This window comes from Struthio camelus, chromosome 1 (assembly GCF_040807025.1).
Source record: "Struthio camelus isolate bStrCam1 chromosome 1, bStrCam1.hap1, whole genome shotgun sequence".
NCBI lineage: Eukaryota > Metazoa > Chordata > Aves > Struthioniformes > Struthionidae > Struthio > Struthio camelus.
This window is the reverse complement of record NC_090942.1, coordinates 2345395-2365821: the sequence shown is the minus strand read 5'-3', so window position 1 is coordinate 2365821 and position 20427 is coordinate 2345395. Positions and strand designations below refer to the sequence as shown.

Here is a 20427-nt window from a genome sequence, read left to right as displayed (position 1 = left end):
GGCAGCTTATCTTTCTAACTCTTGATCAATATAGGAGAAACTGTGTGGATCTCGGGCCTTTACTATGTATCAGATCAAAGTGCAGGATCTTTGTGCTCTCTTTTGTCCCTAAGAGCTATTGAGTCCAATCCCGTCTCCTTTAGAGGCCCGCAAGAGCAGGAAAGCAGGAGAGTTTATGAAGCTAGACTTTGAGCAGGGTCACATGGTGATGATGGTGTTTGCAGAAGCTGCTAAAGTGATTGCTAAATTGTGGAGCATTTCATGTGTGTTTGTTAAGACTCTAACAGTAATGCGCAGTCACCCTGAACGGGGACATTTGCAACACTGAAGGGTGAAAATTTAAAAAGCATCCTTTTCAAATGGGCTGGAATTGCCAGAAAAGACTAACAAGGAGGATTACTGGCCTACGAGGGGTTAATTTATCTTTCTGAGAAGCCACGTAAATCAGTGCTGTATGCGGCTAACAGGAATAGCTGCCTGCTGCACTCACCAGACAAATCGGATCTAAAAATCTTCCAAAGGGGGTTTTTCCTTTCCGCCTTCATCCCGTCCCCAACAAACAGAGAACGCCCTCCCTCCTGGGTCTGTCCTGTCTCCAACGATACCAAAATCTGCACCCCACACACCTTTACCTGTCCCTGCTGCCGTGTGGAACTCCAGCTCACCTCCTGTCCCTCCACCTGTCCTGCAATCTCTGCGGGGCACTGATTCTGCACGAGGGTGCTGAGGGCACTGTGCAGCCTTGGGATTCACCCGTGGGGCTTTCCAGGAGTGTAGCACCCCATGGCCCAGCTGGACATTCAGGGGTGCTGGATGTTTACTGGTGTGAGCACAGCCGGGGCCACAATAGCCTCCAGGCTCCCTTCGGGGCAGTGCGTCAGAAGCAGGCACCTGTTGGCAGATCACAGTGCCCCAGTTGTGAGGAACTATGTTCCTGTAAGTATAGATGTTATCCAGTTACCCTGAAACCATCCTTTAGCTGGGTTAGGAGGAAACAAAATGCTCACTTATGACATCCAGCCAATACAGCTGCAGAAGGTTGCAAAAGACGTAGGTAAAGAAATCTTGTCTTAGTCTACTTAAATTAAGATGAAAATGAAAAGATCAGTCATCTGTGCAGGCTTTCCTGCCACATGTTCACCTTCTTCCACATGCCATGGGGGCTTGTTTGCATTCAGAGGGAATCCTCTCCTAGTGAAAAGGCTCATCTTTCCAACCATCTTTCCAGCTTTCCCTGAGGTTATTTGGAAGGTCTGAATTATGGACAGCCTCACCTCTTTGGCAACACAACCATCTCTTTGCCAGAGCAGAGCTATTGCCTGCATGTGAATGGCCTCCCAACAGCAATATGTCCCTTCTCAAGCGCTGAGCTGACAAATAGACTTGAAGAAGATGTGTCCGTGGGGCTACTGCATGCCCGTGGCTATTGGCTCGCCAGGATGACAGAGAGTTTGGGAGTCTGACCCTCAAAAACTACCTCCAAGGGATGCCCTAAGTGCCACTTCCCCTTCCTGCACTCCAGTTCTGTGTCTGTAAATCAGGACACCATGAACAGAGCTGCTGCCACCCCTCCTATTGCTAGCTAGTGCACCACAGTTTGGGAGAGGTGCAAACCTGGACATCCTGAGTGACATGCAGTGAAGGAGCCAAGTTACCACGTCAGATGAGAAAGTCTCCTATCAAAGACAGACTCAGACCAGGAATTGAACCTCAGGCTCCTACTTTGCCATGCACAGCTTCATTTCCACCCATGACACCTAGACTGTGGTTAAGCCTTCGTCAACAGGCCCCCAAATTTGTTGGACTGAGAGGTCACTGTCAAACCTCAAATCTTCTTTCAGTTTTTTGTGCATATTCATCATCGAATTTTCAATTAAGAACACACTAAGCCTAACATTCAATGTTGTTGTGTGCAGCATTTGTATTTTCCCTGACTGGGTCCATATGGTCCACAGTTTGGAAAATGCTCATCTTCATTACAGATGCATGAACTGCACTTCTCTTCTGTTTTGCCCGTTACAGAAAACATGGTTCCCACCCAGTGGGAGCCATGCATTCATGTATCACTGTTTACCTACATCTCTGCTATGTCTCTGGTTTCTAGGGTGAGCTCAGGACTATTTTTGGACCCCAGGGCTATAAAGGCAGTAAAGGAGATCCCGTAAGTTTGTATCTCTTTGTCTTTTAAAGCTGTCCCTTCCCCACTGTTGGTGGCATCAGCTTGGTATGTTCATGAAGTGCTGTAGTTTCTGTCTGCTTTACTGATGCTTCCTGGTAACCCCTGTCATCCACACCCTGAGCTGAATTTCTAGGCATTTGTACAGCTCTGAAGTGGGAGGACTGCTGTAGCCAGCTGCTCCCTCTGAGGGCTAGTTAGCAAACCCAAACCAGATGTGGCTTCAGGAGTCACTGAGAGCATATAGAGTCTTTCAGCTCTGGGTGAATGGCCTTTGCAAAAGGAGAGCTAGAGAGTGGGCAGAAAATGGGAAATAAATCCAGGCCAACTGGCTCCTATTCCCAGATATCTGGTTGGTTTGCTGGGTAATCTCAGGAGCAGCTCCAGCTTACCACTCTTGGTGTTTGCCCACTGCAGTACAGGGAGCACATTTAGGAGTGCTGACAAGGGCAGAACAATTTCTGCCTTTGGTCACCTGGATGAAACAAGATGGACAGGGAGGCCTGTCCCTAGGAGAGAGGTGACCCGGGCTGTGGGTAGGCTTTCCATCATGAGACAGACACCATGTGTAATGGCTGCAACATGTAGACCCCACCCTGACCAGCAGGAAGCAGCAGAGATGTCTGTAATGGCTGTGCCATCTTTTTTAGGGCAAGCTCCCATGACAGCTATGTTATTCCTTGGCCCTCAAGCACAGCTTGGGATATGTATTACAAAACAGCACTTTGGTCTGGAGCTAGTCACTGAGAGCAGGTCCTTCCAGGAGGGAGGTGCAATCCACTAATTTCTGTCTTGTCTTTCAGGGTGAACAGGGCTTGCCAGGTTTTGATGGAGACAAAGGCGAGAAGGGAGAGGATGGGCCTGTAGGAGAAAAGGTATGAACCTCCTGAAAAGACCGAGACACAGCAGAGAGTCACTTGCTGTGTGCCTTTCTGAGGAAAGGACAAATATCCCTGCATCCACCTTTCTCATGTGCTCCTAGAAAATCTGGTGCAATGACACACTAGCCCAGTTATTCCCATGGGAGGGGAAAGGATGCTGCTGGGCTGGGGCTTGTGAACACACTGAGTTTACTTGATACCAAGATTGTAGGATCACGTAAAATTGGCATCTGCAGTATAGGATCACTATAGGAAAAGTTTGCAGGCTGCCAGTCAATTACTGCAGCACTGTGACAGTCCCGTATCCCCATCTCCCTCCCTCCAATGCTTATTTACACACTGAGCTAGTTCTGCAGCTCTTTTGCTAAGGCTTGGTTTGCTCTTCTGTTCCTGTCCAGAGCTACTCCTCATGCAGGTCTGTCTCCATGTGTGGTGGTAGAGCAAGCCACCTGCTTTTCTCTCTCTTTCTTTATTCTTTGAACGTAACCTGTGGAGGTTTCAGTTCTCAGCCCATCACTTCATTGGGAGGAATCGCATAATTTTCCCACTCTCCAACTGAGTCACAAACTAAATCTCCATGTACTAATCATCCCTACTTTCATATTACGTTAATGCATTTTGCTCTAGAAGTCTGACCCCAGAATGGGACTCAACTGAATAATATAGGTGTCTACAACAGCAGCATCTCATTCTGAGCTAGACGTCCAGCTCCTGTTATTCCCAGCAAAGAACTAGTCTGAATAATCAAGGTATTTCATGGTGGGAGTCACCTGACCCACGGTGGGCGTCTCTTTTGCTAAGGGACAAATTGTATCCTGTCCACTACTGATTGGGCTGACTAAATTTCCGGTAACTGCAAGGGAGACTCAAGCAGCTGCTCCCATAAGGGTGCCCACTCTTTAAGTCAGAGGAAAACCCACACAAGATGTTTGATGTCAGACTGCCCTCTAAAAAAAATGGTATATAAGCATCTCCTAAAGCAACAGCCCCTCTTGGCAGAACATCTGAGTGATTTTGGACTAAGCCCCAAAGTAGTATCTTCACCACTCGTAAGTCAACCAGAGTCTTGCACTGCTTCTTCAGTGTCCACAAGGAGGAAGAGGGCATCCAGAGGGTGTGGGCCCCCTTTCTGCTTCTTTTCCTTCAGTCCGCATTGCTGGGCACTAATTCTGTTACAGGACAGCATACTGCAGTTTTTACCAAGCTGTTCTGCAGCCCAGGGCTTTCTTTCCTGGCAATACTGAGCACTGGCTGCTGTACAGACCTTTGGGATTCCTGAGGATAAAGTTTGCTATAGAAATGGTGCTTTTTGTCATTCTGCCATCTCCATGGGTTCCTTATTGATCTCACTTAGGAGGGTCACTCTGAGAGCAGTAGGTACCAGAGATGTATTTAACATAGAATTTAAATTTTTAGGGAGTCAAAGGTGAAGCTGGCTCCAAGGGTGTGATGGGGCTTTTTGGAACAAGAGGGCCAGTGGGACAGAAGGTGAGTACAGTGAGCTCAAAGAGCCTCAAAGCTTGCGTTAAGGCATGCTCTGCAAGAATTGATGTGCAAAATCCTTTCACAGTTTCCTCATGGAGTGTAATTCTACATTCCCTCTCTGAAATTCCTGATTAAAATGTTATTTTGTAAAGGCAAAATGTTATGAGGCTACCAGAAATCAGAAGTAGGGGTGCTTTTCATTTTGTAAAGGAGCAGAGTGCTCCGGCGCCTTTCCTGAGCTAAAATAGACACAATGACTTGTTGAAATGTCAACATGTGAAATGTCAGGTGAGAACTGGTGCCTAAGTGACTGTTACAGTCAACAGAGATATAGGAGTCCATTCAGCTGTCCACACAAAAGTGCCATCTGAAATATTTGGGGATCCTACCTGCCCGTCTCCAGTTACTTCTGCAGAGGGGCCCCCAAAGGTCCTTGTGGCTTATCTTCCACAGTGGCATCAAGCTGTAGGTGTCTCCTTTCAGATACCGGACAGCTCTTCTTGCTAGGAAGGCACAAGTGGTTATTTGCTAAGTGGTGCACTGAAAGAAAAGGCAGCTCTTCCTCCCAGCTAACTCACCACTGCTTTCCTTGCAGGGGGAGCCAGGAGAACCAGGCCTGCCGGGTGCTGCCGTGAGTTGGAGCGTCTTTCTCGGACTGCCTTTGCAAGTCTTGGGTGCTAAGCGTCGGGTTTGCGCCACTGATCACCTCCCTGTGGCCGTGGCCGTGTCTCACGTGTGGGTCATGGGAGGAGCTGATGCTGGCTTTGCGCTGCTCAGCAAGGCCCAAGTTCACAGGGGCTGTGCTGGAAAACCAGCCGTGGGCAGGGGTGGCCAGGGCCAGAGGGATGTTTTAATAGGATTTTGCATTTTGCATCAGAGAACACCTGGAATATGCATTTAGTTATTACTTTTTAATGCCTTTAGTGCATTAGGGGACATCAATGCCTGGCATGAACGGAGGAGGTTTCCCGTTCAAATGCCTTAACAAGACTTGTGACTGTGGGTCGTATATGCCGTAAGAAATGTATACATCCTTAAGCAGCTGGACTGCAGACTGGACTTTAGTGGCTAGTCATAGCGTTCAGTGTGTGCGTGCCGCTGGCCAGAGGGAAAACAGTTATGCTAAAGGTCCTAGATAGTCTCGTAGTTCACCCTGTTTTCTGGCAAATTGCAACTGAAAAAAAGCAATTTCAGCTTTACTGAAATGCTTTGCAAAAGCATTTAGGTGCCTCTGAACTTTCCCATTTCATCTGGTGGAAACTCTAAGTGAAAAATGGTCTCTGAAGATGTTCAAAGTACAAAGCTCCTCCTTTGGTTTCTTTTCCCACGTGAGAGGAAGGAATAGGAGAGGAGGGAACACCAGAATGCAACTGCAATTTTTCTCAAGTCATGGAAATATGGGTGTGTTCATTCCTTTCTGGAAAAAAAAAGAAACTGAATTCGTGGCAAAGGAATTATTTTATTGCAATAAGAAATGTTGGTATTTTTCTAACCTATTCTCCAGTTATGCCTCTTTCTGCATGAACATTCAATTCTCAGCAACTAGCTGTTGCTAGGAAGGCTCCATGGCCATTCAATGCTGCCCGCTGATTACCGATCACGGGTTTGCAGCTCTGTACAAGCCTGTAATCCAGACCGGTAATTGTTCACGGAGGAAAAGACCCCTTCAGTTAAGTGTTTCAGCCCATGCTTAACTGTAAACAACCTTCTGAGCACTTTGCCAAATGCGTGATGAAGCAGGCGTAATGTGCCATAAGAAATTTGTTTGCTACGGTCCCAGCCGGGATCACCGCATGTAGTCCTTAGATCAAGTGCATTTCTGAAGCAGCTTTGTAGTGTACACCTGGATCCGCAGACAATTACCAGTAGCGTTGAAATACAGTAGTGTAGCGTTAGGTCGCAGGTGTTAGTTGAGGCTTCTGCGTCACAAAGGAGGCACAGCTGGACTTCAGCAGGAATTCGCTATCCAGCCAGCAATCTCATCATCTAGCTATGTTTGGAAGATACAGTGTTTTCTTTTGGCACTACAGGGATCAGCACATAATATAATTAACTACCAGAAATCAATATTTTGTCAATATTTGAGAAAAGTAATCCTTCTTCAATTAATTTTTTAAGTCTATCCCTGCTATGTTTGGAGCAAGGCTGAGACAACAAAGTTTGATTTTGGCCCTTCCTTAAACTGCTATAATTGCAAAACTCAGAGCAGAGCTGGGGCTTTGACAGAAGAGCCGTGATATATGACATCCTGGATGAAATTCATCTGACTTAACGTTAGATGTCTGCCATGTTCACTTTTCACATCTGAGCTAGCCAGACTCAGACTTGTTTTATAGTCAGCTTTAGGGTACTCTCAAAGCATGATTCACAGCATCTATTTTAGACACCTGTGTTAGGGCAAGACATCTTGATGTAACTTGTTCTCCACAAACCCAGGTTGACAGCATCTAACTTTATCTTTCAAGTGCTCACAGATAGTTTGATTATTTGTTCCCAAGTTATTCCGGAGAGGGAAATTAAGCTGTCTAATCTATCAGCCCCCAAGTCCTCTTTTCCCCCTCTTCCTGAAGACAGATGCTGTTTGGTCTCGTCTAATCTGTCCTCTGCATGGTCTCAAAGGGAATGGCTAGTGGTTCTCATTTTCCTTCAGCTCCCTCTAATTCCATTTTTCATATCAACAAACTGCCACCAGCTCACTGCAAAAATTTCCTGGTTCCTTTCTGTTCTGCTGAATACTCTCCAGCTGATATATGGGGAGACAAACCACCACATATTACTCTGAATAATGTAACCAGCCTTTGAATAGTGTCATCCATTTTTGCTCTTATGATTTGGGGACCTACGGGAGTCCCCAACTAAGTGACAGCATTTGTGTCTTTTCCCTATAATCATTGCCCAGAGAATTTCAGTGGATCTGGTCGACTTTACCTCTGGACCTCAGAGCAAGTGAGCGCACTCTTGATATTCCAGGCACCTCCTCCTCCTTTTTCCTCTTCTTTAAAACACTGCACTCTTTTACATTAATATTCCTGCCATGCAGCGCCCTTTGATATTAATATTGCAACCTGTGTTATGCCTATAAAGTTACAATCTTGATCATGTATTAAGGCTTCCAGCTCTTATTCTTTATTTCCCATATTTCTTATATTAATATGCAGACATTTAAAATGTGCAGCGGATTAACCTATTATTCTCCCCCTTGTTCCTAAGGCCCTCTTGTGGATACCTGTCTCCCCTTGTCTTGCCTTTACTCCCTGTTTTGGGTCTATAATTGCCTGTGTGCCTTGGCCTTCTCCATCCTTATCTGCAGTCCTCCTCACTAGGTTCACAAGTTGGGCCTCAGAGATGTTCTTCCTCTTCCCTTATGAGCTGACCTCTGTATTTGGCCAGCAGCTTTTGGATATTTGCCCTGTAGTTGAGGAAGTTGTGGTCCATATGGTAATACCATCTATACAGCCATGCGGTGTCCCGCTTAAGCTTGCCTGGAAGGATGGAAGACCCACCAGGCCCTTAGACCTAACACTTTTGCTCTCAGAACAATTTCTGACATGCTTAATTCTTCAGTGCTTGCAACCAGATTTGCCAGAGCACGTCTGTCAAGGCCGGGGTTGGAAAAGAGCCTTCAGCATGATGGTGAGGGGCAGGATGAGAGAAATCCAGCACCTTTTGGTCCATGCTGATTGTTACAAGGGATGGAGTTTGCAAGGCATGAAAATGAAGCCTGAAGGCAAAGCAAGAAGGGAGAACAAGTCAGGGAATTCTGGTTGACTCTCGGACAACGAGATGCTGAATGTGTCCAGTGTAGGAAGGCAGACAGGTAAAGGCCACTGTTCTGCCGGCAGTATACAGAGCAGTGAAACAGCCTGAACCAGAAAGTGAGCTGGGGAAGGTAGCTCTAAGCCCAGAGCTCTGTGGGTTGTGATAACTAAGGGATAATCAAGGGCCTATAACTCTGCCTGCTGAGCAGTGGGCTGCTTCAAGCCAGAGGAGAGGAAAGGTGTGGTGCAGGAGTCTGTCTTAACAGCACCAGATTAAGGACTTGGCAAGAGGTGCCTCCGGCCTCTCAGAGTGAAAAATGTTGGGTTGTCTCCTGAGACGTTCATGCCCGAGGAGGGTGTCCTGGTATGTCTGAATACTCCTGAGGAGGCCAGGCCCATCAGGGAGAAGCAAGTCAGCCAGACCCAGGACCTTCTGGACACAAGTAGAAGGCCTAGACACCTGTCTCTGCCTAGACACCTCGGAGGGTTTGCAGCAGGGTAGTCAGGCGGATGCACCTCTGAGATGTGGTGCCAAGGAACAAAAGCTCGCTACAGCTGTGAGGAGCACCAGCAGCTCCCACACCAAGACAGGACAGGGTCTCTGGGGAGAAGGCCCAGGACTGTAGCAAAGAACCTTAGGCAGGATGGTCTAGACATAGCAGACAGCTGGGAACGGAAAAAAGGACAGATGTAGGAACTTGTAGGCTGAGATTCCCAGCTGCTGCAGATGTATATCATACCATCAGATATTGAGCGCTGACACCGAGCAGGTGGGTAACCCTTTAGCAACCAAATCTATGGCTTGGAAAGGCATTATCTGTTTGATTTATGTCTTCCCTGCTGCTTCAAACAGATTGATCCTTTGGGGGCGCACCACTAATGTATCACGTTTCCATTGGTAGGTTTCACGCTTTCCCGAGGTGACTGAGCTAATTCTCCAGGTTGCTTGTTTAATGGAAATGATGTGCCTGTTAGTGCAGGCTCCTCCCAAACTCCAGCCCCAAGCTTTGCAGGAATTTGTGCCTGGAAGCAAAGATCCTCGGCTGCTCAAAGACGTCTTTGCGTCACGGCCAGCGCTCAGGACTTATGACTAAGCCTCTGCATTGCCATGACTTTGTGGTACCTAGCGTCTTTGCAGACAGATGAAGCAACACTTTAATAATAGAATCCAATAACAGAAGCCATTTCCAGTACTCCACCAATAATTGCCTTTAAACAGCTGTTTTACTAGCTTTTATTGCCCTGCCTTTATTTGCCTGGAAAAACATAATATGTAAATCTCAGGGAATAAATTTCCATTCAGCTTCTTTCCCCTGCCCTGTGCCCAAACATTTTCGTCTTCCTCAGTCATTTCTTGCTGTTTGACTTTTTTTCTTTTTCTTTCCCCTTTTACCTCTTGACCCTTTTCAACCACCATTTTCTTTTCCTGAGTGCAGATGGCCTTGAAAAGCATCACCTTTCCAGCACCCCCAAATGAGGTGCTTGCTTCAGTCAGCTGAAGTGGGGAAAGACTCACTGTCATGCACAAGCCTTGCTACAAAACACCTGGACCATAAGGCAAATCTCTTCAGTCTGTGATGGATGAGAGTCCACCAATGGTGAAGTAACACTCAGATCAAAAGCTTGCTTATACATCCTGGAGCGAGTGGGCGTGGCTGAGACCCAGCACCTTATCTTTCAGCTTGGCAACACATATTGTGTGCTTAACTTTTCCTAAAACCAAGGGAGGGCAAGAAGCAGAGGAGTCTTGACCTCTCTCCTCCACCACTGTGACTGCTGAGGACCATCTTTTGGGAAATGGCATTGGTGGAGCTGACCTTGCCTTGGGGCCACCTTCCAGCTGTATGGTCTATGGTGCCTGTTTGCAGAGCAGTGTCTGTAACTGGCTGCCTTCCTGAGGGCTCTCGGTGCGCTCAGCATCTGCTAGTGGGGCTCTGAGCACACCTAGGGGATGGAGACCCTGCCAGGATGTCAGTGGGTGGACACCTCATTTGGTATCACAGCAGTGTTGGCATCAGAGAGCAGCGCTGAGTCTCACTGCAACCCACTCCGAGTCCCTGCCAGGACTGAATTCAGGTGCTGGAGGAATATTCAAGCCAATTGGGAAGCCTCTAGCTAGCATCAGGGTCCTTCAGAACCAGACGGTGCTCAGGAATAGGCTTTCTCATGCATCCCCTTGGATGCAGGTGTGTAAATCCCTGGCCAGCTGGATCTGTACCCAGCTTGAAGCTTTCTCAAAAATATCAAGCACTATAAGGTGTCCTGGGCTTCTGAGATTTAATCATCCCCCAAAAGGTTTATCAGCCTCCAAACAAGGGGAGCAATTCCTAGCGATTCTTAGCAAACAGGAAACTCTAGTTAGCTGGTTTGTTTTTACAGTCCATTTACTTCCTCAGCCGGAACTTCGTATTGATCATGTCAATAAGTAGTCTCTAGTAAATAAAGAGCATGCACTAGATGTTTGTGCCTGATAGTACAGGCAGTGCTTGAGGGACCATGGACTTTGACTGATCCAGAAATGACTGGCAGAGCCAGGTAGGAGGACCCAGCCTGCTTTATAGCAGCTCTCAAATACTGCTCTTACTCTGAAATGTAAAAAGTGGCAGAAGTTTGGGGAGGGGATTGAGAAAAAGCTGAATTTTTACATACAAAATGAAGAGGTGAAGGGTCTATCCTCACAGACTGACCTGTCAGCAGAGACAACGCTGTCTCACCTATGTCTCTCCAAGCTTGTCACTGTCATCATATTTAAAGTACTCATTCCTCACTGAGAACAGGAGTAATTGGAGAGGTGATGGGCCTTCTTGACATACAGATCTGGCAGCTGATTTTTTTTTAAATAAATGTATTTCCTTTCAACAACCTACTGCAAATTAATTCAAAGTAGAGAAGGCCACTTGTTCATCTCCAGTCTGCTTAAATAGCCAGTACACTCTTCTCCGAGTAAACTGAGCTCTGTGCACTCAGTGTCTCTGGGGCAGGGATAAATCCAACTTCAGCTAACATCCAGGTTCTGAATATTGCAGTGGAAATTGGCCAGAATAAATCGGTAGACCATAGCAAAGTCAAGAGCCTTGGGAAAAAAATGAACATTCCTAGTAACTTTTCGCCCAGCCGTGATTGCTTCATCCCCTTTGCTCTCATGTATAGACAAGTCTTAGTGCTAGCATTAGTGTCGCTTCTGATCTCTGGCTACAGAAATGTGCAACCCCGGCTCTTATTGCTCAGTTTCCATCCCAACTACTGTCCTCAGTCATCTCTCTGTATCAGCTACCATGGAAATGAATTTTGCTCCTCTTTATGGCAGGGCATGGCAGGCCTAGATGGGAAGAATGGAAACAAAGGAGCCAAAGGTGACAGAGGTCTGCAGGGACAAAAGGGGCAACCGGTGAGTAGTGAGGAAGGAAGGAGTGTGTTTGGAAGACAGAATGAGGCTCTGTTCCTTTTCTTCATAGTTCATTTCTCCTTCCACACCTTATGTTCCTCATTGCTGGAGGCAGGTTCTTGCTCAGGGTGAGTCTTTCCAAAAGAGAGATGAAATTGTGCCTAAATCTCTTGGAGAGGTTTCTGATGCACATCTTGGACCAGTTCTAGGTGGTAACAGTCTCTGGACATCTCTGTCTGCCAGCAGAGAATATCTGTCTACGTCTCTTTAGTGACAGAGCAAATTTTCCCATGTCTGATTTAGCCCTATGGCGTGAGTTTTCCTTTGTTACTTGCCAATTTTCAAGTTCCTTCAGGTACCAGGTCCACCTCCTCCCAACACTGACCTGACTGATGCAGAGAGCAGGGAACAAAGCAGTCATTTGCTAAATCCCTGATGGAACCAGCCTTCCTGGGAAGAGCTTGGTTGCTGCATTGACTGGGTCCCTCCCTGCCCCAGAAAAAGTCCCCATGCAGGATGGAGCTTGGGTCCCTTATTACTGAAAACACATCTCCAAAATAGCTCTTGGTGGGAACATGTCTTCATGCTAGTTTCTAGATACAAGCTGAAATCTATTGGTGTTTTTTCTTTTTGCTTTCCCACTAAGCAAAAACTAGTAGAAGATTTGGGGAAGGAGCAGGTGAGGAAGTTCTCACTTAAATTAATGGACATCCCCCAGATCATTCAGGTAGTGACTGAAGGAGCCAGGTCCCATGTCAGATGTTGAATGACAGATTCCAGTTTCAGATCAGTCTAACACGAAGATCTCCAGAGATCCCTTCCAACCTAAACCATTCTGTGATTCTAACACAGGAGCTGAGGGAGAATTTTTAATGCTGCCGGAGTGCAGCTCCTCACGGTCGTTTCCACTCCACTAATTCCTGAACCGGAGTAATGTTCTCTCCAAGATTCAGGTCTTGAAGGGTCGTTTTTCAAACATTGCCCAGCAGACTCACAGAATGGCCAAGGTTGGAAGGGACCTCTGGAGATCATCTAGCCCAACCTCCCTGCTCTAGCACGGTCCTCTAGAGCACATTGTCCAGGATTGTGTCCAGGCGGGTTTTGAATATCTCCAGGGATGGAGACCCCACAACTGCTTTCTTCCAGTGCTCTGTCACCCTCACAGGCAAGAAGTTTTTTCTCAGGTTCAGGTGGAACTTCCTGTGTTTCAGTTTATGCCCGTTGCCTCTTGTCCTGTCACTGGGCACCACGGAGAAGAGTCTGGCCCCATCCTCTCGACACCCTCCCTTCAGATACTTGTAGACATTGATGAGATTCCCCTCTCAGTCTTCTCTTCTCCAGACTGAAGAGACCCAGTTCTTTTAGCCTTTCTTCACAGGAGAGATGTTCCAGTCCCCTACTCATCTTTGTAGCCCCCTGCTGGACTCTCTCCAGCAGTGCCATGTCTCTCTTGTGCTGGGGAGCCCAGAATTGGGCACAGTACTCCAGGTGAGGCCTCCCCAGGGCTGAGTAGAGGGGCAGGATCACCTCCCTCCACCTGCGGGCAACACTCTGCCCAATGCACCCCAGGAGACCATTGGCCCTCCTGACCACAAGGGCACGTTGCTGCCTCATGCTCAACTTGTTGTCCACCAGGACTCCCAGGTCCTTCTCTGCAGAGCTGCTTTCCAGCAGGTCAACCTCCAGCCTGTACTGATGTATGACGTTATTCCTCTATGGAGGCAGGACCCTGCGCTTGCCTTTGCTGAGCTTCAGGAGGTTCCTCTCTGCTCATCTCTCCAGCCTGTCCAGCTCCTTCTGAATGGCAGCACAGTCTTCTGGTGTGTCAGCCACTCCTCCCAGTTTAGTATCATCTGCAAACTTGCTGAGGGGGCACTCTGTGCCTTCCTCCAGGTCATGCATGAATACCTTGAACAAGCCTGGACCCAGGACTGACCCCTGGGGGACACCGCTAGCTACAGGCCTCCTACTAGACTCTGCGTTGCTGATCACAACCCTGTGAACTCTGCCATCCAGCCAGTTCTCAGTCCACCTCACCGTCCACTCATCTAGCCCACGCTTCCTGAGCTTACCTACGAGGATGTGATGGGAGACAGTGTCAAAAGCCTTGCTGAAGTCCAGGGGGACAACATCCACTGCTCTGCCCTCATCTACCCAGCCAGTCATTCCATCACAGAAGGCTATCAGGTTGGTCAAGCATGATTTCCCTTTGGTGAATCCGTGCTGACTACTCCTGATCACCTTCCCGTTCTCCATATGCTTAGTGATGACCTCCAGGATGAGCTGTTCCATCACCTTTCCCGGGATGGAGGTGAGGCTGACAGGCCTGGAGTTTCCTGACTCCTCCTTCTTGCCCTTTTGGAAGACTGGGCTGACGTTGGCTTTCTTCCAGCCCTCAGGCACCTCTCCTGATCTCCATGGCCTTTCCAAGATGATGGAGAGTGGCCTAGCGATAACATCCGCCAGCTCCCTCAGTACTTGCAGGTGCATCCCATCGGGGCCCACGTCAAGTTCAGACAAAAAGATCTCTAACCCGATCCTCCTCAACCAAGGGAGAGTCTTCCTTTCTCCAGCCTTCCTCTCTTGTCCCCAGGGTCTGGAATTCCTGAGGACTGGCCTTAGCAGTGAAGACTGAAGCAAAGAAGGCATTCAGCAACTCTGCCTTCTCTATATCCTTTGTTACCAGGGCACCCGCCCCATTCAGCAGCGGGCCCACATTTTCCCTAGTCTTCCTTTTGCTATTGATGTATTTGAAGAAGGCCTTCTTGTTGTCCTGGACATCCCTCACCAGATTTAATCCCAAATGGGCCTTAGCCTTCCTTGTTGCATCCCTGCGGACTCTGACAACGTCCCTGTATTCCTCCCAAGTGGCCTGTCCCCTTTGGCACATTCTGTAGACTTCCTTCTTGTGTTGGAGTTTTGCCAGGAGTTCCTTGCTCATTCATGCAGGTCTCCTGCCCACTTTGCTGGACTTCTTACTCAGAGGGATGCACTGATCTTGAGCCTGGAAGAAATGATACTTGAATATTAACCAGCTCTCCTGGACTCCGCTTCCTTCTAGGGTCCTAACCCATGGGGTTCCTCCAAGCAGGTCCCTAAAGAGGCCAAAGTTAGCTCTCCTGAAGTCCAGGGTTGTGATCTTAGTTATTGCCCTTTTTCCTCCTCACAGGATTCTGAACTGCAGCCAAGGCTGCCCCCAACCTTCACGTCTCCAGCCAGACCTTCTTTATTTGTTAGTACGAGGTCTAGCAGCACACCTCTCCTTGTTAGCATAACAAGAAGCTGCGTGCTTTGTGGTAACTCATCACAGCGTTTTCTCCCACTTTGCTAGCAGCCCTGTAGCAGTCACCCAACTTCTGTGAGTGTCGTTCATTGTCCCACCCCAGAGCTGGCTGCATTTCTAGAGGCAAGGTGACCACCATCTGTAAATCTGTTAGGAGCCTCTAGTGGTTGTAAGTACAATATAGATGCGAGGTGATGCTATTACTAGAGCTATATTCTTAACCTGTGTGTGCATGATACGTTTGGCTTTTCTTTTTTATGTAGGGAGGGAAAGGTGACCCTGGGATAACTGGTGACATCGGACGGAAAGGATCTAAGGTAGGGGACGGATGAGATTCTGTGAAATGGAGGGTGGGACACAGCAGTAGGAGAGCTCAAACTCCGAGCTGGAATGAGTGGGGCATATGGGAAAGGATGCTGCAGACCAGGGAAGAGCTTGCCTAGCAAGGTACCGCTATGTGAGGACTTGCTCCATGGGCACAGTGGCGTTCCTCCTTCCTGCCCTAGCCTTGATTTAACATTGCCACCCACTTGTGATTTATCACCAGGGCTTACAAGGGCTCCCAGGACGCACCGGTGCTCCAGGAGCCGCAGGAACCAAGGTGAGCTAAGCCTGGCTTTCCCTTCCTCTTTGGATGCCCTGTCCACTGTGGCATTTCCCACTTGGCCCCAGGATAACATCAAGCGTGAAGAAGCTGCCCTAACGCTGGCAGGCGAAGTTGCTCTCCATGGCCCATTCAGCTGGTGTCTCCACTGAGCAGGGCTGCAGGCTTCCTTGTCCTGAGGGACACAGAAAGATGTCACTGTGCTGAGCAGGGAGCCGGTAACATGGAGGTTTTGAGGCTTGAAGGGAATCTCATGCTCATTTAGGGTAACAAAAACCAGACTTGCCTCATAAGCCACTGCTCTGTGGCCCATAGAACCTCCTGCTCTGTGGCCTAGCAACTGCCTGGACTCAGCTTCCAGTTGCTGCTGGGCAAAGTGCTTCGATGCTCAGCGCCACTGGTCCTTTCTCTAAACAGGGATAATGGCCTTTAATGGTCTTTTTATGAAAGGTGTTGAAATGCTTGATAGGAACTAAGGGAGATCTTTGATAGCTGAACTAGTGGGATATGTTATTGTTTTTTATTGTTGTTGTTATTAATATTTTCCTTCATCAGCCCTGGCCTGTTGGGTAAATTAAGTACCACTCAGTGAACTTTCTACCTGCCCTCAGGTAGGTGGGCTTGAAGTCTGGGCAATCTAAAATTTATAGAACTATTCTGATCTAATGTAAGACTTTGCCTATACTTAGGCTTTCTGTTATAAGGAGTGTCGTCGTGTTTCCCACACAGTTCCACTTATTCACCTTACCATTTCGGAACCAATTTTCCCCATATTTTAGGGGTTGTGTGTGCTCAGCTCTGGTAGTTTGGCTACATCCCTGCACTATTTCAAAAGGTGATAGTGTAGTGGTGTTTCCACAAGGCACAGGTCATGCTGAGAATGAAATAAAGACCTGTCCCCAGCACCTGCGCTGCTTACAGCCTGTACACTACTCTTCCATCCACAGGGAGAAATTGGCAGTCCCGGAAGACCAGGAATCCCAGGATCAGATGGACCATATGGACCAAAGGTGAATATCTAAATTGTGCATTTGCCTGCAAGTGGGAGACTGCATAAAAGCTTTTCAGATGCTGGGAATCCACCTCTCCAATGTGCTTATTTCTTTCAGAGGGTTTATCTAAAGCACAGACACAGAACAGATTATTCTGAATCTGTTCTCATAACCCAGCATAGATCTGTGTGAGGACGCTGCTGTCAGACAGGCTGCTATCAATGTTAGTGTTAATAGTGGCATTGATTTAATATTGATATGGATATTAGTATAATTGATATTGCCTACGTTCATGTGTTTGTTCATCTGAAATGTCAATGAAATCGGAGCAACCTGCCCATAAAACTGCCTAGCTATGCCAGGTTTGGCATGCACACACGACTGCCTCCAGCCTCTCAGCATGCATCTGCTTTGCCGAAGCCATGTGGGGATGTCCCAGCTGAGCACTACTGAGCCTCTGAGGAGCTGCAGGGTCTGACCCCCCCGCCCTGGACATGCTCCTCCTGTGGGGACCATAGCCTGGACCAGAGGAAGGAACCTAGGTCAGGGTGGACATCTGCGGGTAGTGACCTCCCCACTTTCCTCTGTGTGACTCTGCAGAGTTCATCCACCAAAGTCATCATGCTCCTCATGTGCTACTACATATATGTAAAATAATGGGGCTTTTTAGTGAGATTTCCCTCCAGGCTGCCATGATTTCTTTCAGCCTCCTTGATTCCCAGCAGTGCAAGGCCTGAGCAACCCTGATGGGTCTCCATCACTTAATAATCTGAAGAGGAGATAGACTGTTCAGCAAACTGCAACTGGGTCAAGTCTGCATCAGCCATGATTTTTTCTCTTGACTCCTTCCAGGGCAAACAGGGAGTATCAGGTGATGATGGTGCCTCGGGAATTCCTGGGGAGAAAGGAGAAAAGGTTAGTACTCTCCAGACTGCATCGAGCTGCCATTTATAAAAGAATAAATCTCACATCCGTCAGGTCAAGTTAACAAAATTATACACTTTCTACATCATAGGTACCCTTTCCAGTGGGCAAATGTCAACTGTCTGGAGCATTAAGCCTGGGACTGCAGTTAGAAAGGGCATAAGAGGGAGGTCTTAAATTCACCCTCTGCTGATGCAGTAAACCCCAGGAGGGTGCCTGCATATGGGAGCTGTATTGATGTAAAGCCTTCCAAACCCGTGAAGCGGGATTAGTTGGCAGAGTGTATTCAACACCACGGTGTCCAGGGTAAAGGGTGCCTGGGATACTGTGGGGAAAGAAACTGGATTATACTGCTACCTCCTGTAATGCCATCACAACTGTTTCAGCTCCACAGTCAGGAGCAGTCTTGAACACAGTCTTGTTCATGTGCTCCACACATCAGCTTCAAGGGATGGTTCAGAAACACCTTTGCTAACTCTACCAAGAGCCTCAGGAGCAGCCTCTGTTGATGGCAAGATGGTTCGTTTTTAATTTTGACTCATTCCTTCTTTTACATCTCCACCGAAAAGGAAAGGAATTTAGAGCTATGAACAACTGCACAATGGAAAAGCAAAGGGCTTTGCTTCAAACCTGGGCACATCAGCTGTGGGAGTGAAAAGGGTCTCCAGGCTAACCTGCTTCAGTCCTCTGCTATCATGGACGTCCCTGCTACCAACTCCCTGCAGAGTCCCCTGCTTGATCATTCCCCACACATCTTCCCTCTCTGCATTCTTTGTTTTCCATTTTCTTCCCTAAATGTAAAGGTCTGAAATTGTTTCCATTTAATGGGGAAAGAAACAGGCTTTTTTGTTAAAACAGAAACTATATGGGAAAAAAAACCCACAAAAATCACTACAACCGCCACTGACCCTTTTGGCACTTTCCAGCCCCTCAGGCCATTTTTGCATATAGCTGTTCTGAGGTCTTAAAGAATTTGTTGCTTTTACTGATAGCAGCTGTTCTGGGCCCCATCCCCTGATGTTCCTCTTTGTGAAAAACTGAGAGTGCTTCCCTTGTGAAGCAACATGCCTGGCTCAGTACCTCTCTGAGATGCAAAGGGTTGGAGGCTGGGAGTTTATTTCCAGGAAAAATATCTCTGCCTTCTTCCCCTGTTCTTTTCCTCTCCCATAAACATCTGCTTTTGGCCACTGCTGAAGGCTGGATGTTGGATTGACTGAACCTTTTTCGCTCAGAAAAATTTGGGAAGAGCAGAAGACATTATTATTATGTGTTTAAACGTTGATTATTATGATTTAGCAGGAGACATTCCTTGGCAGAGGATTCTCAGTCTTCTGACTGTGAGGTTTTTTTTTCACTTTTCCCATGAGTATCACTGGAGACATGGTGCTGGACTAGGCTGGTTCTAGAGGGATCCCAAGGAAGGAGAGAAAACAGGGTCTTGCTTCCCTATGGTGAATCTCTCCCTCCTCAGTCCTCATGTTGTTTAAATGTCCACATCTGAGGAAAAGTTCAAGCAGAAGTGTCATTTGGGCTAAAGGCAGGCATGAACTGTTGGCCAGGGGAATGCTTCACAGCGATCATAAGAGAGGGGTCCCTGTATATAATACCTGGCCAGCAGGCACTCTGTGGACTCATTTCTCAGGACAGCATTACTCTGGAGTGCTGGAGGGAGCAAGACAACCCCTCCTGAAGATCCCATTAATGCAAGTCTTTTGGATTTCTATGGACAGGCTCTTACTTTAGTCTACATTAGAAATCCACCTTCAGCTGAGCCTGAGAGGTCTTTCCCTCTGCTCTGTTTGTTTGCCGTCTTTTTTGTTCACAGCAGCTCTAGGAGAAAGCTCAGCCATGCTGATGAGTGGGAAATTTGCGGGCCAGCTCTTGGTAACTGCCTCTGCCCTCCTCAGGAGTCATTGGCTTTTCAAGGGCTACAGCCTAAAGGACTCTGTTTACCTACGCAGGGGGAGCTGGGCATTAGATGTGAAGTTAGGGGGCATCTCCTTGGAGAGGGAGACATCCATGTCACCAGGCAGTGAGGTGCTTTCTGGAGGACTAAAGGTAGAGAGCAAAGCAAAGGTGATCTGTACCATCCCACTGAGGCTAATGCTCTGTCAATACCACAACAGCAGGCAAAGGAGGAGTGTGCACAATTTCCCCTTATTGCCAAAGCCCGTGAAAGTATCTTGTCACGTTTGACTGGCCCACGTGTAAAACCACTTGTACTTGAAAAATGCTCTGAACCACTCTCTCTTGGTGATTCTCAGGGCGCCAAGGGAGTTCCTGGCTTGGGAGGCTTCAAAGGACAAATGGGATTGCCTGGGAAGATGGGAGTCGCTGGACCAGATGGACCTCAAGGGCCACAAGGCCAACCAGGGCCACAGGTGAACACCTTGTGCTCTGCAGCAGGCACTAAACTCTGGTGTGATCTGGTGTGCGGAGGTAGGGTGTGAATGCTAAACTCTCATGCGCAGCCAGGGCCCCTTCAGCTGTTTAATAACCCTGGAAGGGGGGAAGGGAAGCGCTGAGGCTAGAGCAAGTTTGGTCTATAATAAGCTGGCTTCCAGAAGATCTAGGTCTCTTCTTACCATCTTAGTCATATCATGTCCCAGTCAGCCAGGTCTGGGCCTCACACATGGGGAAACACCACCACAGCACCTCTACTCTCTAGAAACCCATACACCAGGGCTGGTGGGGCAGCCTGAGTGGGATTCACCCTCAAGTGTTCTCTGTGCAGCATTCAAGAGCAGGAGGAGGTATGATGCTGCACTAGACATGGTGGATTTCCCTTCCCAGGGGAGCCTTGCCAGAAGTCCCTTCCCCAGCTACCCCCAAGTGGTTGCTCCTCTCATCCTCACATGACCTAACACCCCAGATGTGTCCGCTGCATGTGTCACCATGTATGCATACATTCCCCCCTCTTACTCGCTGGCATTGAGGTC

General features: G+C 48.0%; 1 protein-coding gene across 1 annotated transcript in view; it reads left to right on the top strand.

Annotated features, from left to right (window-relative positions):
- The window catches only part of LOC104146980 (collagen alpha-1(VII) chain-like), a 139082-nt gene that overhangs the window by 99810 nt on the left and 18845 nt on the right, over positions 1-20427 (top strand). Inside the window, exons 72-81 of the mRNA XM_068952583.1 lie at positions 2105-2161; positions 2980-3051; positions 4474-4545; positions 5138-5173; positions 11608-11688; positions 15232-15285; positions 15516-15569; positions 16520-16582; positions 17417-17479; positions 19753-19869. Coding sequence (XP_068808684.1) covers positions 2105-2161; positions 2980-3051; positions 4474-4545; positions 5138-5173; positions 11608-11688; positions 15232-15285; positions 15516-15569; positions 16520-16582; positions 17417-17479; positions 19753-19869 — 669 coding nt within the window. The remainder of the gene's footprint in view (positions 1-2104; positions 2162-2979; positions 3052-4473; positions 4546-5137; positions 5174-11607; positions 11689-15231; positions 15286-15515; positions 15570-16519; positions 16583-17416; positions 17480-19752; positions 19870-20427) is intronic.